Source organism: Panthera onca, chromosome C1, assembly GCF_046562875.1.
Source record: "Panthera onca isolate mPanOnc1 chromosome C1, mPanOnc1 haplotype 2, whole genome shotgun sequence".
Lineage (NCBI taxonomy): Eukaryota > Metazoa > Chordata > Mammalia > Carnivora > Felidae > Panthera > Panthera onca.
The window spans coordinates 34,226,245-34,240,083 of NC_138346.1; the positions used below are offsets into that span (position 1 = coordinate 34,226,245).

At 37.0% G+C, this 13,839-nt stretch overlaps 1 protein-coding gene across 5 annotated transcripts in view; it reads left to right on the top strand.

Moving 5' to 3' along the window:
• Positions 1 to 13,533, top strand: part of ALS2 (alsin Rho guanine nucleotide exchange factor ALS2) — a 71,574-nt gene extending 58,041 nt beyond the window's left edge. For 3 of the 5 annotated variants that reach the window (XM_060622960.3, XM_060622963.3, XM_078451007.2), the window contains 10 exons: positions 140 to 307; positions 3,939 to 4,056; positions 4,805 to 4,962; positions 6,729 to 6,851; positions 7,360 to 7,536; positions 8,938 to 8,983; positions 9,187 to 9,248; positions 9,796 to 9,945; positions 10,157 to 10,253; positions 12,201 to 13,533. In XM_060622960.3, the coding sequence (XP_060478943.2) occupies positions 140 to 307; positions 3,939 to 4,056; positions 4,805 to 4,962; positions 6,729 to 6,851; positions 7,360 to 7,536; positions 8,938 to 8,983; positions 9,187 to 9,248; positions 9,796 to 9,945; positions 10,157 to 10,253; positions 12,201 to 12,239 (1,138 nt within the window). In that variant the 3' untranslated portion in view covers positions 12,240 to 13,533. The remainder of the gene's footprint in view (positions 1 to 139; positions 308 to 3,938; positions 4,057 to 4,804; positions 4,963 to 6,728; positions 6,852 to 7,359; positions 7,537 to 8,937; positions 8,984 to 9,186; positions 9,249 to 9,795; positions 9,946 to 10,156; positions 10,254 to 12,200) is intronic. The other 2 variants (XM_060622962.3, XM_060622964.3) reach the window with 1 other exon arrangement.
• The last annotated feature ends 306 nt before the right edge of the window (positions 13,534 to 13,839 follow it).

The window sequence follows — 13,839 nt, forward strand, 5'->3', positions numbered from 1 at the left end:
TTTCAGTGTTTATGAAATAGAACCACCATCAGTGTGGGCAGTTGTGTTACAGAAGCATTCCCAGTTGTATATCAGAAAGTTTCTGTTCTTTAGGATTTTTGCACAAGAGATTAATAAAAGCTTGATGTGACTTTATTAGCAGGAAGCTAGGAAACCTGGCAGTGTCAGCTGATGAGAAATGGAAAGCCGTCTTTGATGAATGTTGGCGTCAACTGGGCTGTGATAACCCAGGCCAAGGGGAAGTTTGGAAAGCATGGGACAATATTGCTGTGGCCCTGACTACCAATCGGCGCCAACACAGAGACAGGTGAGTGAATGCTTTGCCCAGCATAGTATGGTAGGAAGTTGAAACTTAACAAGTAGTCAAGGCTTGCCACATTTAACTTAAAAATATAATTTAAGTTTCAATGATGTATTTCTGTTCTGGGTAATTTAGATAAAACACACCTATCTTTATCTTCTACTGAACTCAGCTATAATACCCAGGCAATATATGAACAGCTGTTCTACAAGGTAAATATCAGCTAGTATATTGAGGAGGAATACCTGAAATCAAAGTACCAAGTGAGTTGTTTTGTCTTTTTTTTAGTTTTGAGTTTTTTAACTTCAGTATCCCTCACCCTGAATTCCATTAACCTGAAAGCTTCAAGTAAGTACTATGATTTAGACATAACTTGAGGAAAAACCCTTTGCTTTTGGCTCAAGATGCAACAAAGAGACTCCTAAAGCTCAGATAGAGTGGAGGAGATACATATGGGTTTTCTTTCTCTCTTTTTTTCTTCATTTTCTCATGCTTCAGCCTCCATGTTCTTCTGGGACAGGGGTGGCAGTGGGATTTGCTAGAGCAGCCAGGAACAGGGAAAACTCTTGGAGGACTGGAAACCTCTTCCTCCACTGGTGGATCCTCAGGTGCAGTAGTCATGGCTGAATTCCATTGCTTTTCTGGCCTCTCTCTCTATCTTCCCACCCCTTGGTCCTAGAAGTGGCATGTTGACAGAAGGGAGCAGTTTCTGACCTGAGGATCTAACAGGGGACCCAGAAAATGCTGGGGAGGTAATGGCGAGAGAAGAGCTCTACAAAACAACCCTGTAAAGTTGTTTATGAACTCCTGGGCTCACCCCAGACCTGCAAATATGTGGATTTGATCCTAATTAGCAGACCAGACACTTTGAGAACTGAGCTAATAGGTAGACTTTCAACCATGTCCCAGAGTGACCACTGAGTGATGTGCTCACAGACATACCTAAATAGAACTGCAAAGGCTTTGAGAAGTGAACTGACATTGGCACCACTGCCCACAGAAGACTGAATCAAAAATATTAGCTGTTTCAGAGGTTCCCAAGATCACCTACATGTTCAGTGATTGACTAGAGGGACTCATAAGACTCATCATAAAGTCATGCAGGTAAGAGTTACTGCAGCAACACAGTAAGGAGCTATGGCCAGATCATAAGAGAAGAAGACACAGGCAGAGTCTGGAGGAATCCATGTGCAAGCTACCCATGCTCTCACCCTTCTGTGAGGGGTCACACAGAGCACACCATCCTTCCAGCAGTAAAATGCAGCCACCATTTACAGTCTTTCCGCCTAGGAACCATTAGAGACTCAGTGCCTAAGGTTTAATGGGGGGGCCTGGTCACATAGGCACTCTATGCTTAGCAACTACCAAAATTCCACAGTCCCAGAAGGAAAGCAGATAGTCACCATAAATCACATTGTTAGCATAGTCTATGGACAGCAAAATACTCTTATCAGATAGGGAACAATTCATGTCCATATAGGGAAATTTAGGAAGCAGATCCTTCTAAAGATAATAGTTTCAAGCCTTCCATGTGTACTCTGTTGTGCCTGTCAACGTTTTTCATAGGATAGAAACAAGACCCAAAGTGTCATAACATAATACTCAAAAATGTCCAGAATATAAACCAAAATTACTTGGCAATCAAAGAACCACCAACTTATTTTGGGAAAGATGATAGACACCAGTGACTCTGCAACGTAGATTTTAGTATTATGACAACTTAAAGCAGGTATTATAAAAATGCTCAGATGAGCAATCACAAACATCCTGGAAGCAAATACTAAAATTGAAAGTATTAGCAAAAAAATAGATATAAAGAAGAACCAAATCAAAATTTTGAATTAAGAAATATAATAACCAAAGTAAAATCACTAGGAGAACTTACTAGCAGAATAGAGGTGACAGCAGAAGAGTCACTGAACTTGAGAACAGATTAATAGAAACTATCCAAACTGAACAACAGAGAGAAAATACATGGAAAAAGAAAATAAACAGAGCTCTAAGGAGTCTAGTACTTGTGTCCTTGGAATCCCAGAAGGAGAGGAGAAAAATCATGAGGATGAAAAGATATTTGAAGAAATAATGGTTGAAACCATCCCAAATTTGGTGAAAGACAAATGTGCAGATTCACGAAGTTGAGCAACCTGTGTGCTGAAAAAAAGATATCCGTGAACAGACATGTCAGTCAAATTGAAAAACAAAATCTAGTTGCATGAAAGCAACTAGAGAAAAAAAGGGCATTACACAGGGGGGAAACCGCCATTTAAATGCTTGCATATTTGTCATCAGTATCTTCTGGAGACCAAAAACAAGTGGCACAATTTTGAAGTACTGAAAGAAAAATTATAGATGTACCTCTTCATTTCTCTTTTTTCTTTTTCTTATTTTCTCTCTGTTCTCCTTTTCTCCTTTTTTCCCCCCTCCATCTGCTTTTGTACATATTTCCTTATTCTTTAACTTGGCCAGTAACTCCCACAAGCAATGCTTGGAATTTGGACCCAAAGAATTTACTAATCCCTTTGTATTGAAAGAAGTTTGGGTTCTTTCCCCTCCTATATTTGGTATAAGTGGGAACTGAATATAGTGTTTTATTCATGAAGTTTACGATTTTTGCCTTGTATTCTTTCTATTAGTAGAAGAAATGGAAACTCCTAGGATTGATGAAACCTGTGGACTTTCCCTTGTGTGTGATGCAGAGGGTCAGCCTTCACTGATAGAGCCTGTCAGTTTAAACATTGAGACTTTGGTCCTGTAGTTAACCTTGGTTAACTGTTGTTGGGTGTTTCCAGGGAATGAGAGTGAATGAACTTTTATATAATAAAACATGTTGCTATCACAGAGGTCTTATTTATCTAAAATAGTATAATAATGTACATCATTTCTGATCAGTTGTAATCTGATAATAGAATACCATTACCAAAAATGTCTGTTGATTATTAAGTATGTGTTTTATCATAGCCTCTTCGCTCAAAGCTTCCCTTTACCCATTATGTACTTACCTCACCACCTGTTGTAGCATCCTCATGATCTCCTTACTTGAGCTCATTTTCCTTTTTCTGCTGCCATTTCATTTGTTTTCCTTTTTCCTCACCCCTTCCTCTCTTATTTTCCATTTTTCTCTTGTCATTAACAAGTCTGTTACCAGTTTTCTCTTCAAGCTAACATAGTATCACCTAACACCATGGTTGATTCTAAAGCAAAATCTTCATTAATTAATTGTAGTTGGTATGAAGTAACATTAAATGACACTGGAATGACTTAAAAAAAATCTAATAGCAGGTCAGTTACCTATTATGAGCTCTTTGGGCCAGGCACTGTACTGGGTACTCCATTTTGTCCTTACTTGGTGATAGTGTTTCATGTGCACATTACAGTTTGCTTTTGTTTGTTCATTTGTTCTTCCTTCCTTCCTCTCTCTCTTTTCTTTTTTCTTTTCTTTCTTTTTTCTTTCTTTTGTCTCTGTTCCTTCCTTCCTTCCTTCCTTCCTTTCCTTACTTAATTTCTACACCCAACATGGGGCTCAAACTTAGGACCCTGAGATCAAGAGTCATAATGCTCTTCTGACAGAGACAGCCAGGCGCCCCTCTTGCTTTCATGATATGAAATACATAATGGGCTTTCTGTTGTCTTTTTACAGTCCAGAGACATTAAGTCGTTCACAGACTCAAACACTAGAGAGTTTGGAATTCATTCCTCAGCATGTTGGTGCCTTCTCTGTGGAGAAATATGATGACATCAAGAAATATTTAATAAAGGTAGAGTCAAAATTACACCGGTCTTATGAATTAATGACACAACTACCACAGTATATCATTCAAATCTGCTCACAGGTTATTGGTGCCCTAATCCTATTTTTGCTTTCTAAGTATTTCTTTTTTAATTCTCTAACTACTAAAAGCACATTTTCACATGAAGATTGCTGTATCATGATGATAGGACTTTTTAAGTTTTGTAAAGTGCTTCAGAGGGTTCTTGAGAACAAGGGTCAAAGTTTAAAATTGATTTTTGTTGGTAACAAACTAGAGATTGTATAAATAAAGCATGCTGCCCTCACCCCATGGTTATGCTCTTTGCTTCCTTCTCAAGTCCTGTAAGATTAGCTACAATTTAAAGTATGACATGCATCAATATGGGGTTGCAGGAAGGAGTATTAAGAGAAATCAAGGGAACTGAAGAGTATTTTCAGGCATAATCAACTGCCGTTTAGTTTTCTTAAAGGTAACATCTGTTTTTGTGAAGTTTATAGTTTAATTATATTTATCAGTATATCCAAAGCTATTTTCCCAAGATGTTAAAGGCATTCTTTGATTAAGATTAGGAATTCCTACTCTATATGTAGACTCAACTCTTTTAGAAAAGTTAAAGTATTTGAATTTTTCTCGTCCAAAAGTTTAGTCCTTGCCAGTTTGAAAATTGTCTATCATTTATGAAATTGTTTTATTATTTATTGGTTGACTGTTTCTGTTGTTAGTCATTGACTTCATTGATCCCGTTCCTGTTCAGGCCTGTGACACTCCTCTGCACCCCCTGGGCAGGCTTGTGGAGACACTGGTTGCAGTTTATAGAATGACATATGTGGGTGTGGGAGCCAATCGCCGGTTATTGCAGGAGGCTGTGAAGGAGATTAAGTCCTACCTTAAGCGAATTTTCCAGCTGGTGAGGTAAGAGATCTTTCTCATTGAAGTCTGCAAACTGTGGAATAGTGGTTAATGCTAATGCTTGGATGTCTTCATCCTGAATCTAGAGATTACAACAACTTTGTGAAGAATCATTAAGTTTCCTCTTTATCACAGAAATTATTCATCAAGAAAATGGTTTTGTGCCACAGATCCTTAAATAGATTAAGTAATGAAAATGAAAACATGTTTCATGTTTTTACTTTATGTTTATGCAATAAACACAGCAAAGGAAACCATCAACAAAATGAAAAGGTAACCTAGTGAGTGGGAGAAGATATTGGCAAATGATATATCTGATAAGAGGTTAATTTCCAAAATATATAAAGAACTTACATATGCAACACTTTTATTAAAAAAAAAAACACAATCTGATTAAAAATGGACAGAGGATCTGAACAGACAGTTTCCCAAAGAAGACATACAGACGACCAACAGACACTTGAAAGAATGGCTTGACATCGCTAATCACCAGGGAAATGTCTATATTCTCATAGGCTTCCATTCTAGTGGAACATATGGAAACATATGGTATGTCAGGTGTTGGTAAATGTGACAAAAGATGGAGCTGGAGGTAAGAGGCTGCTATTTTAAACAGAGGTTCCAGGAGGCCTAATAAGGTAACACCTGAGCAGAGACTTTGAAAAGGGAGAAAGGAAGCAAATAGAGCATCTTTGGAAAGAGTTTCACGTAGGAAATTTAGAATATGTGAAATTCAAGATCCTTTATCGGGTTTAAGCCAATAAGTAATTACTATATTGAGATAATTATATGAAAATTTATAAATTTGTCTCAGAAAACTTCCTTCTATTATTAGCTTCGAAACTGATAGATGCATTTGGAAATGTCTCAGATTAGAGGGGGCAGCGTAATCCACTAAAAAGACCAGTGGCTGGGAGTGTTTCAGCTCTGACATTAGTTAGATGGGTATGATGAAGATAAGTTTTTGACCTTTTTTAGTTTTCCCAAATATAAAATAAGGGGCAGAGGCAGGGGCAAGGTGTAAGTCTACAAAAATAGAAGATTGGAAACTCCCTTTGAAGACTCAGGGTTTAGGTCTGAAAGTAAAGAGGACAATAAAGTTGTTTATAGTAGAGCTCATCATTTGCATATAAGAGTTCAGAGATAAAATCTAGGGCAAATTCAAAACCTAGGAAAAAAAGTCCTCTTAGCAGCTTGATCATGTGCAAAAATTTTTTAGCAACTTGAATTTTAAAACATTAAAAATTTTTATATTGATTTTCATTTTTTCTTAATGTTGAATATTTAAGTCATTTTCAGCTAATATTTGTTTATACCCTGAGAATAATAGTTTCTGCTTAAAGATTCAATATGAATTGACCTCAAATGAGATTTGTCAGTTAGAAAAACAGAATTTCTCACTTTTTAATAACTAGACAGAAATGGGGTGCGTGGGTGGCTCAGGTAAGCTGATCTCAGCTCAGGTCTTGATATCAGGGTCATGAGTTCAAGGCTTTCATTGGGCTCTGTGCTGGGCATAAAGCCTACTTCAGAACCAAAACCAAAAAACACAGCATATGAAGATTTTTTAGTGGTATTATTCATTAGCTACAGCCTTAATTTTATCCTATAAGAAGCATCAGTTAAGAATCTCAGGAAACTAAAATATTTACTTGATATAAATTTTGATTTCATAGGTCTTTAAATAGATGAAATAATAGAAATGCATTTTTACTCTTTTTAGACATTCTAGAGGTATAATTGTCTAATTGTGTTTTGTTATTCCTTAGATTCTTATTTCCTGAGCTTCCTGAAGAGGGCAGCACAATTCCTCTCTCTGCTCCTCTGCCAACTGAAAGGAAATCCTTTTGCACTGGGAAATCAGATTCCAGATCCGAATCTCCAGAGCCTGGGTAAATGGAGTTGGGTAGAGATAGTGAAGAAAGAGGGTGGGTGATCCTATCCAAAGAATCCCAAGGAAGAGTTTTCTCTAGATCTCAGTTTCCTTATTTTTAAAATAATGTGACTGGACTAGGTAATCTCTGAGGTCGCTTTCAGGTCTTAAGTTGTATTAGTCAAACCCCAAAGAAGTGCACACATGAGTTACTGGGCTCTGAGCCTGCTGAGCAAAGTAACATCATGCTCATCTAGAATAACCACAGAGAATCATTTTCAAAATGGAAACCAACTACGTTTTCAGTTAGATTTTGAGGTATGAAAAGAATTCACAGTTGGTCCAAGATATAAAACTCTGGGGCCATAGGTAAGTTCTTCATGTTGGCTCCAGATAAAAACGCAGAATAATGTTAGAACTGTTTCTTTATTCAAAATGTCCCATCTTCCTTTCAGCTTGAAACTGAAACTCTTTGATTCTATATTCAATTTTGATATGAATGCTTCTCCTTCTCCAATATTTTGTAGTTACGTGGTGACAAGTTCTGGGTTACTGCTTCCTGTACTACTACCTCGGCTCTACCCACCACTGTTTATGCTCTATGCCCTGGATAATGATCGTGAGGAAGACATTTACTGGGAATGTGTACTACGACTAAATAAACAGCCAGATATTGCTCTTCTGGGCTTCCTTGGGGTGCAGAGGTAAGTACAGTAGTTACGAGTAAAATCAAATGGTTTAATTTAAGATGCAAACAGTGAGGGGCACCTGGGTGGCTCAGTCAGTTAAGCGTCCGACTTCAGCCCAGGTCATGATCTTACGGTTTGTGGATTCAAGCCCCACGTCAATTTCTGTGCTGAGAGCTCAGAGCCTCGAGACTGCTTTGAATTCTGTGTCTCCCTCTCTGTCTGCCCCTCCCCTACTGATGCTCTGTCTCTGTCTCAAAAAGCATTAAAAAAATTTTTTTAAATGCAAACAGCATTATTAATTGAATCTATGATTTGCAGTTGATTCACTTACTTGCATATCTATTATTCAGCAAAATAGTGACATTTAATCTTTATTTTTGAGAATTTTTGGAGTGGGGTATAAATCTTGATTATTCTTCTGAATGTGTTTTATTTGTGTGTGTGTATGAAATGTTTGTGTGTGTGTGTGTGTGTGTGTGTGTGTGTGTATATATATATATATATACACACACATATATATACATATATATATGTAAATTTTAGCTATCCCATCTGATATTTTGCTGTCCTTTAAAACAAAATACATGTTTATAGTTTCAGAAAAAATTAATTGTATTTAGTCTTTGATGTTCTTCCTTCCCTTCTTTTTCTTTCCTCACCATGTACAATTTGTAATTTAAGTTTTAGAAGTGCTTTGTTGTAGAGCATTGTTTCTTGTTATTCTGGGAGAACACATTATCCTTTCTTCTAGTACGGTGATAAAGCTGATCACCCCAGCACCATTAATTATATATTTGTGTTCTCAAAAAAAGCGAACAAGCCTTAATCAGAAAATAAATTTTTTCAGTGGAATAATTTCACATTAAAAATGAGATAAAACTGAGTGAAGGAAAGATTTTGGTCAATACTTGGTAATATCTGTAATGTATAGGGTTATTGTAGTATTCATTGACAGATCTCTTAGGGACAAGATAGAAGCTCTTAAATTACTTGTGGAATGTTTATTAAAACTATCTCTGGGGGCGCCTGGGTGGCTTAGTTGGTTAAACGTCCAACTCTTGATTTTGGCTCAGGTCATGATCTTGAAGTTCCATGGGATTGAGCCCTGTGTCGGGCTCTGTGCTGGCAGCACGGAGCCTGCTTGGGATTCTCTCTGTCTCTCTGTGTCTGTCGTCTGTCTCTCTCTCTCTCTCTCTCCCCCTCTCCCCGCCTCCTTCCCTCTCTCTCTGCCCCACCCGTGCTCACTTGCTCACTCTCTCAAATAAAGTAAACATTTTTTAAAAAACCAGAACACTTTATCTGTGGAATAGTTATTTTAAATGGGGACAGGGAAGGCAATGTAGCCATCAACTGTTTTTACAGGGATTAATCTGCTCTAAGTAATAACTTGTATTAACAGTGTGGATTCTATTGTAGGAAATTTTGGCCAATGACCTTGTCAATCCTTGGAGAGAGTAAAAAGGTATAGTAGATTTCAGTGTCCTCAGCAAATATGTTTCTCTTTGATGTGGGGTGTTCAAGATAGCAAAAAAATTCCATTTTACTTTGGTAGAATAGTACCCAAGCATGAGTTATTCACTGAAGAATCGTGCTGTGCCATTATTTTTTATTGTTACTGCAAAAGACAGCTTTCCTCTTTGATTTTCATAAATTCTCTTTTTGCAGGTTTTGCCAACCACAAAAGATGCTTGTTTTGCCTCAGCTGTAGAATGTCTACAGCAGATTAGGTAATCTCTCGTTTGCTGAAAATCACATAAATCAAAGTAGTAGTTAGTCTATTAAGATGTTAATGAGATCTTATCCTAACCTAAGCTCTAAGTGCTCCTTTCAGTCCTAGATGGTGTCACACTCAGCCTGGAGATCAGAAAAGGCTCTTTTGAGACATTTGGCTTACCTTTTACTCTACAAGTCCCTTGTATTTTCAAAAAAGGTGGAGAGCCTACCCAGAAATGTATCTACATAATCACATCTTTAGCCAAATGGAAATGAACCAAACTTAATTACTCAGAGAAGAGCATATATTAGAAAAATAAGATCCTGGGTAAAAGGAGATAATCTATGACTTAGTGAATTCTTCCATAAGAACCATAGATCGTTGGAGGCTTCTTTTCTCAAAAAACTGTGGGATTACAGTGGTCATCCCTTCCAGCAACTCATTATGCCTGAAGTGTCCAATTTAAGGCACCCCAGGAGGGTATATTGTCAAACAATATTTAATATTAAGCAGTTCATAGGATTCTTTTTTTTTTTTTTTTTTTTTTTAAATAACAACAGCACGACATTTACCCCATCAGACAAACTTAAGGTCATCCAGCAGACTTTTGAAGAGATCTCTCAGAGTGTCCTGGCATCACTTCAGGAAGACTTTTTATGGTCCATGGATGACTTGTTTCCTGTTTTCTTATATGTGGTGCTACGGGCCAGGTGACCAACCTTTTCTGACTTTATTACAGTGACTCATTTTAACAAGTGCTTTTTCTGAATTGATGACAGTAATATGCTCCCCTACTAGGAAAAAAATTTCTGTTTACCCATTTAAGTATGGTGAGCTGTTCTTTATTTTCCCTCACATAGATTCAGAAGGAAGATATACATATAAATAGGAGTAACTCAGTATCTTTATTTTATTGGGCAGGATTAGGAATTTAGGCTCCGAGGTACACCTCATTGAGGATCTCATGGACCCATATCTTCAGCATGGGGAACAGGGTATAATGTTCACCACCTTGAAGGTAAGTATAGGTGATATTTAATTTTTTTAATCTTAAAATCTGTCCTTAATTTGCCATATTATATATCTATCATTAATCATTGTCTTCTTTATACAGAGGTTTAATGCAATCATTAAATGCCTTTAGAGTACATATTGTTAATATTTTAAAATATAATACATTAAAAGTAGAATCAGTTCTTCTTGAAAATACTAAAGCACATTACCCAATCTTCCCTATAAATTGACCATTCAAATCATTACAAGTGCTTATAAAGGTAGACCATCTTTATAAATGTAACTCTAGAAAAGAAACAGAAAGGATTCTTAGTGTCCAAAAGTATTTGGCACTAGAGTTATTTAATGGAAATGAGGTAAAACACAGAAGGCAATATGTATGTAATGAATATGAATTGTATCTTCTTTTTTCTCCATGTATTTACTATAACCAGTATGTTACAAATGAGATTCTCTAGTATGAGTAGTCTAGGGTTTGTTGGAAGTTATTTTAGTTCCCTACCTTGATTTTTCTTGGAATTTGGTAGAATAATTCTGTGTGTATATTGGAAGAACAACAAATTGAAAACGGCATAAACACTTCTGAAAAAAAGGATTAGACCCCCTCTGCCAGTTAGTAAACTTTCATAAAAATACAATAATTAAGATAGTATGTTCCTGTTACAAGAATGGACATTACCTCTAATAGAAGGGATAGCTGTTGTAAAGGCAGCGTTATAATAAAAATTTCACATGTAAAAATGGAAACATCAGTACAAAAATAGAAAAGAAAGGAATTATTTAATAAATGCTTAAAGTACTGGGATAGCTTATTACCTGTTTTGGAGGGAGGGTAGAATCAGGGCAGAATCACCTGCATTGCAAACTATAGATGCTTTTTGATTTTTAAGCAAAAGGAAGAGAGAAGGAAAGACAGGCAAATTAAAATGAGAAAAAGAAATTAGAACTTAATGTCAGGTTTCTGGCTTGGGTTAATTGTTTGAACTTTTCAACTGAAATACCATTAACATTTCTATTAAATTGAAAAGGGTGGTGCAGTTGGGGAAAATAGTGGCCACCAATGATTTACATTATTAGTATTCATGTTCTATGAAGAGCATTTCTCATATATCACCAAGGGAGAAACAACTAGTACAGTTATATGTAGGAATATCCTCGACCTCACTGAAAATCAGAGTACTGTAGATTTAAACAAGGTGCCATTTTGTGCCTACTAAATTAGCAAAGATGTTTTAAAATTATACCCAGTGCTAGTAGGGGTCTAGTGAAATCAGAATTATTCCCATATTGCTGATAATGGATTAAATAATAATCACCTTTGGAAAACTTTTGTTACTAACATTGATATCAGCCACATCAAAAATGTTCTCGGAGTTTGAGTAAACGCACTCCTGGGGATTTATTCTGAGGAATTAAAGAATGGACAACACTGTGTTTGGTTTGGCTGAGGTGTTCTTTGTAGTGTGAGTAACTCCCAACCTGGATACTTTCAGAATCACTGGGAATGCTTCTTAAAAAGTTGTTCCTGAAAATTCTGACTCACTGGGTCTGGAATGGTACTTAATCTTAATTTGCAGTTTCTTAAACATACTAGATGATTCTGATTACAGTTGTTTGTGTAGCTTATAATGATCAGCATATTCTAAATGTCTGATCAGTAGTGGCTTAGCCAATTAAGGTATTTCTACTCATTGAAGAATATTAAACAGCTTGTAAAAAGTTTGTTTTGAGAATTAGAAAATGTGCAAAATTTTATCTCCACTAATTACAGTTAGGCAAAATAGACATTGGATATGGGGACTAGAAAACAGGGAAAAAGAAAGCAACCAACTGATTTGGTTGGAGCTATCAGTATTAAACAAAGATTTCCTTTCTTTAGTCTCCTGTGCATTGCTATGTTTGTATAATTTCTTTCCAAGTAAATTTTAAATTGTTTTGAACTTTTTTTCAGGCGTGTTACTACCAGATCCAGCGTGAGAAGCTTAACTAGGATGCAGAACAGCCTGACAACTGGATTATCTGTAGGGTGTTTAGCACCATCTGGCGTCTTCCTGTAGTGGCAAAAAAGAATGGTGTTGAAATTAGGACGTTGTATTATTTTGGTTGTTATCTCTGAGCCTTACTAATGGTGATAGCTCTGAGTCCAGAAAAAAGACTGTATGGTTTCAAGGGAGGAATGAAAACGACATAGGATTCAATTAAACAAGTCCCTTGCCTATGTTAAATTCCCAAAATATCACACATTTACTGTTTGGAAAAAGAGGATATCCCTTCCTACAGTAAAGACTATGCCAGCTACATGAAGTCGTAAGAGAAGTTCTCAGTATAGCTTCTTACATTAAAGAAGTTAATAAATATTTTTTGAGTTTCGGGTTTGCCTGCAGTTACCCCAGGCCCTTTTGCAAGGAGCAGATGGTACTTGAAACTATTGTAGCCACACTATGCCTTCCTGAATTCCTTGCAGTCACGTGTGCATCATGCTTCTTTGCTGAAGGAGGGGGAAGAGGACCTTCTAAAACTGCAGTTTTAACTTTTTCTAAGCTTTTCCACTAGGTAGTGTTCATGATGGGAGAGGTTCTATGCAGTGACTACCGCACCCTGACCCCAAACATGGAACACATCTAAATAGGAGTCTTCTGCCTCCTGATTAGGAAGAACATAGGAAATTTGTTCTTGGATTCCTTACAGTGCTATAGAGTGAATACACTGGAATTCAAACACTGACTCGGAGCTGCTATGGAACCTCATTTGTCCATGTGCAAATGCTGTATTCCGAGGCCTGTGAATGAGAGCCTGAAGAGCTTTTGCATGTGGGCTGTGTTTTGGAGCAGGACTAAATTCTGGGAAATAGCATCCATCCTTGATCTAGCATTCTTCCCTCTACCTCGCACTGAACTCACAGAGGGGAAGAAAAAAGGAAACAAGCTTTGGCTTTTCCCATCTCAAAAGTATTGTAACACCTCAACATTTTAGTGTTTTGCTTTTTACCTTTTTTTTTTTTTTTTAATGTCCTGTTGTAAATGGTTGGTTTACACTGTACTAGTAACACTAGTAGTTGTTTTGAATAACATAGGTGCTCTTCCTCATCTCATCTCCTACACACCATGGTGAGCATACAGAGTGTCCTCCAGATTTATGTTAACATCAGCAGATGTTAATCAGTTTTGAAAAAGGATCATGGTTTCTGCTCTACTTTATAATCAAGACGTGTTTATTAAAATACTGTTTTGGAATGTTGGCTGTAATGTAACAGCAATTTTCATAATAAAAGATATTCATCTCTATGAGGTTGTTTTATGATTGCAAAAGAAACAACACAGGGCATCCTAAAAAAATTTTTTTTTAAGTTTATTTATTTTGAGAGAGAGAGAGCGCCAGCAGGGGAGGGCCAGAAAGAGAGGGGGACACAGGATCCGAAACAGGCTCTGTGCTGACAGCAGAGAGCCCAATCTGGGGCTCGAACTCATGACGAGATCATGACTTGAGCTGAATGAAGTCAAATGCTTAAGCAGCTGAGCCACCCAGGCATCCCAGGGTAGCCTAAAAACTTAAACCCAGCCTTAGTTTTTGTTTGTTTTTTACCCAAGTTG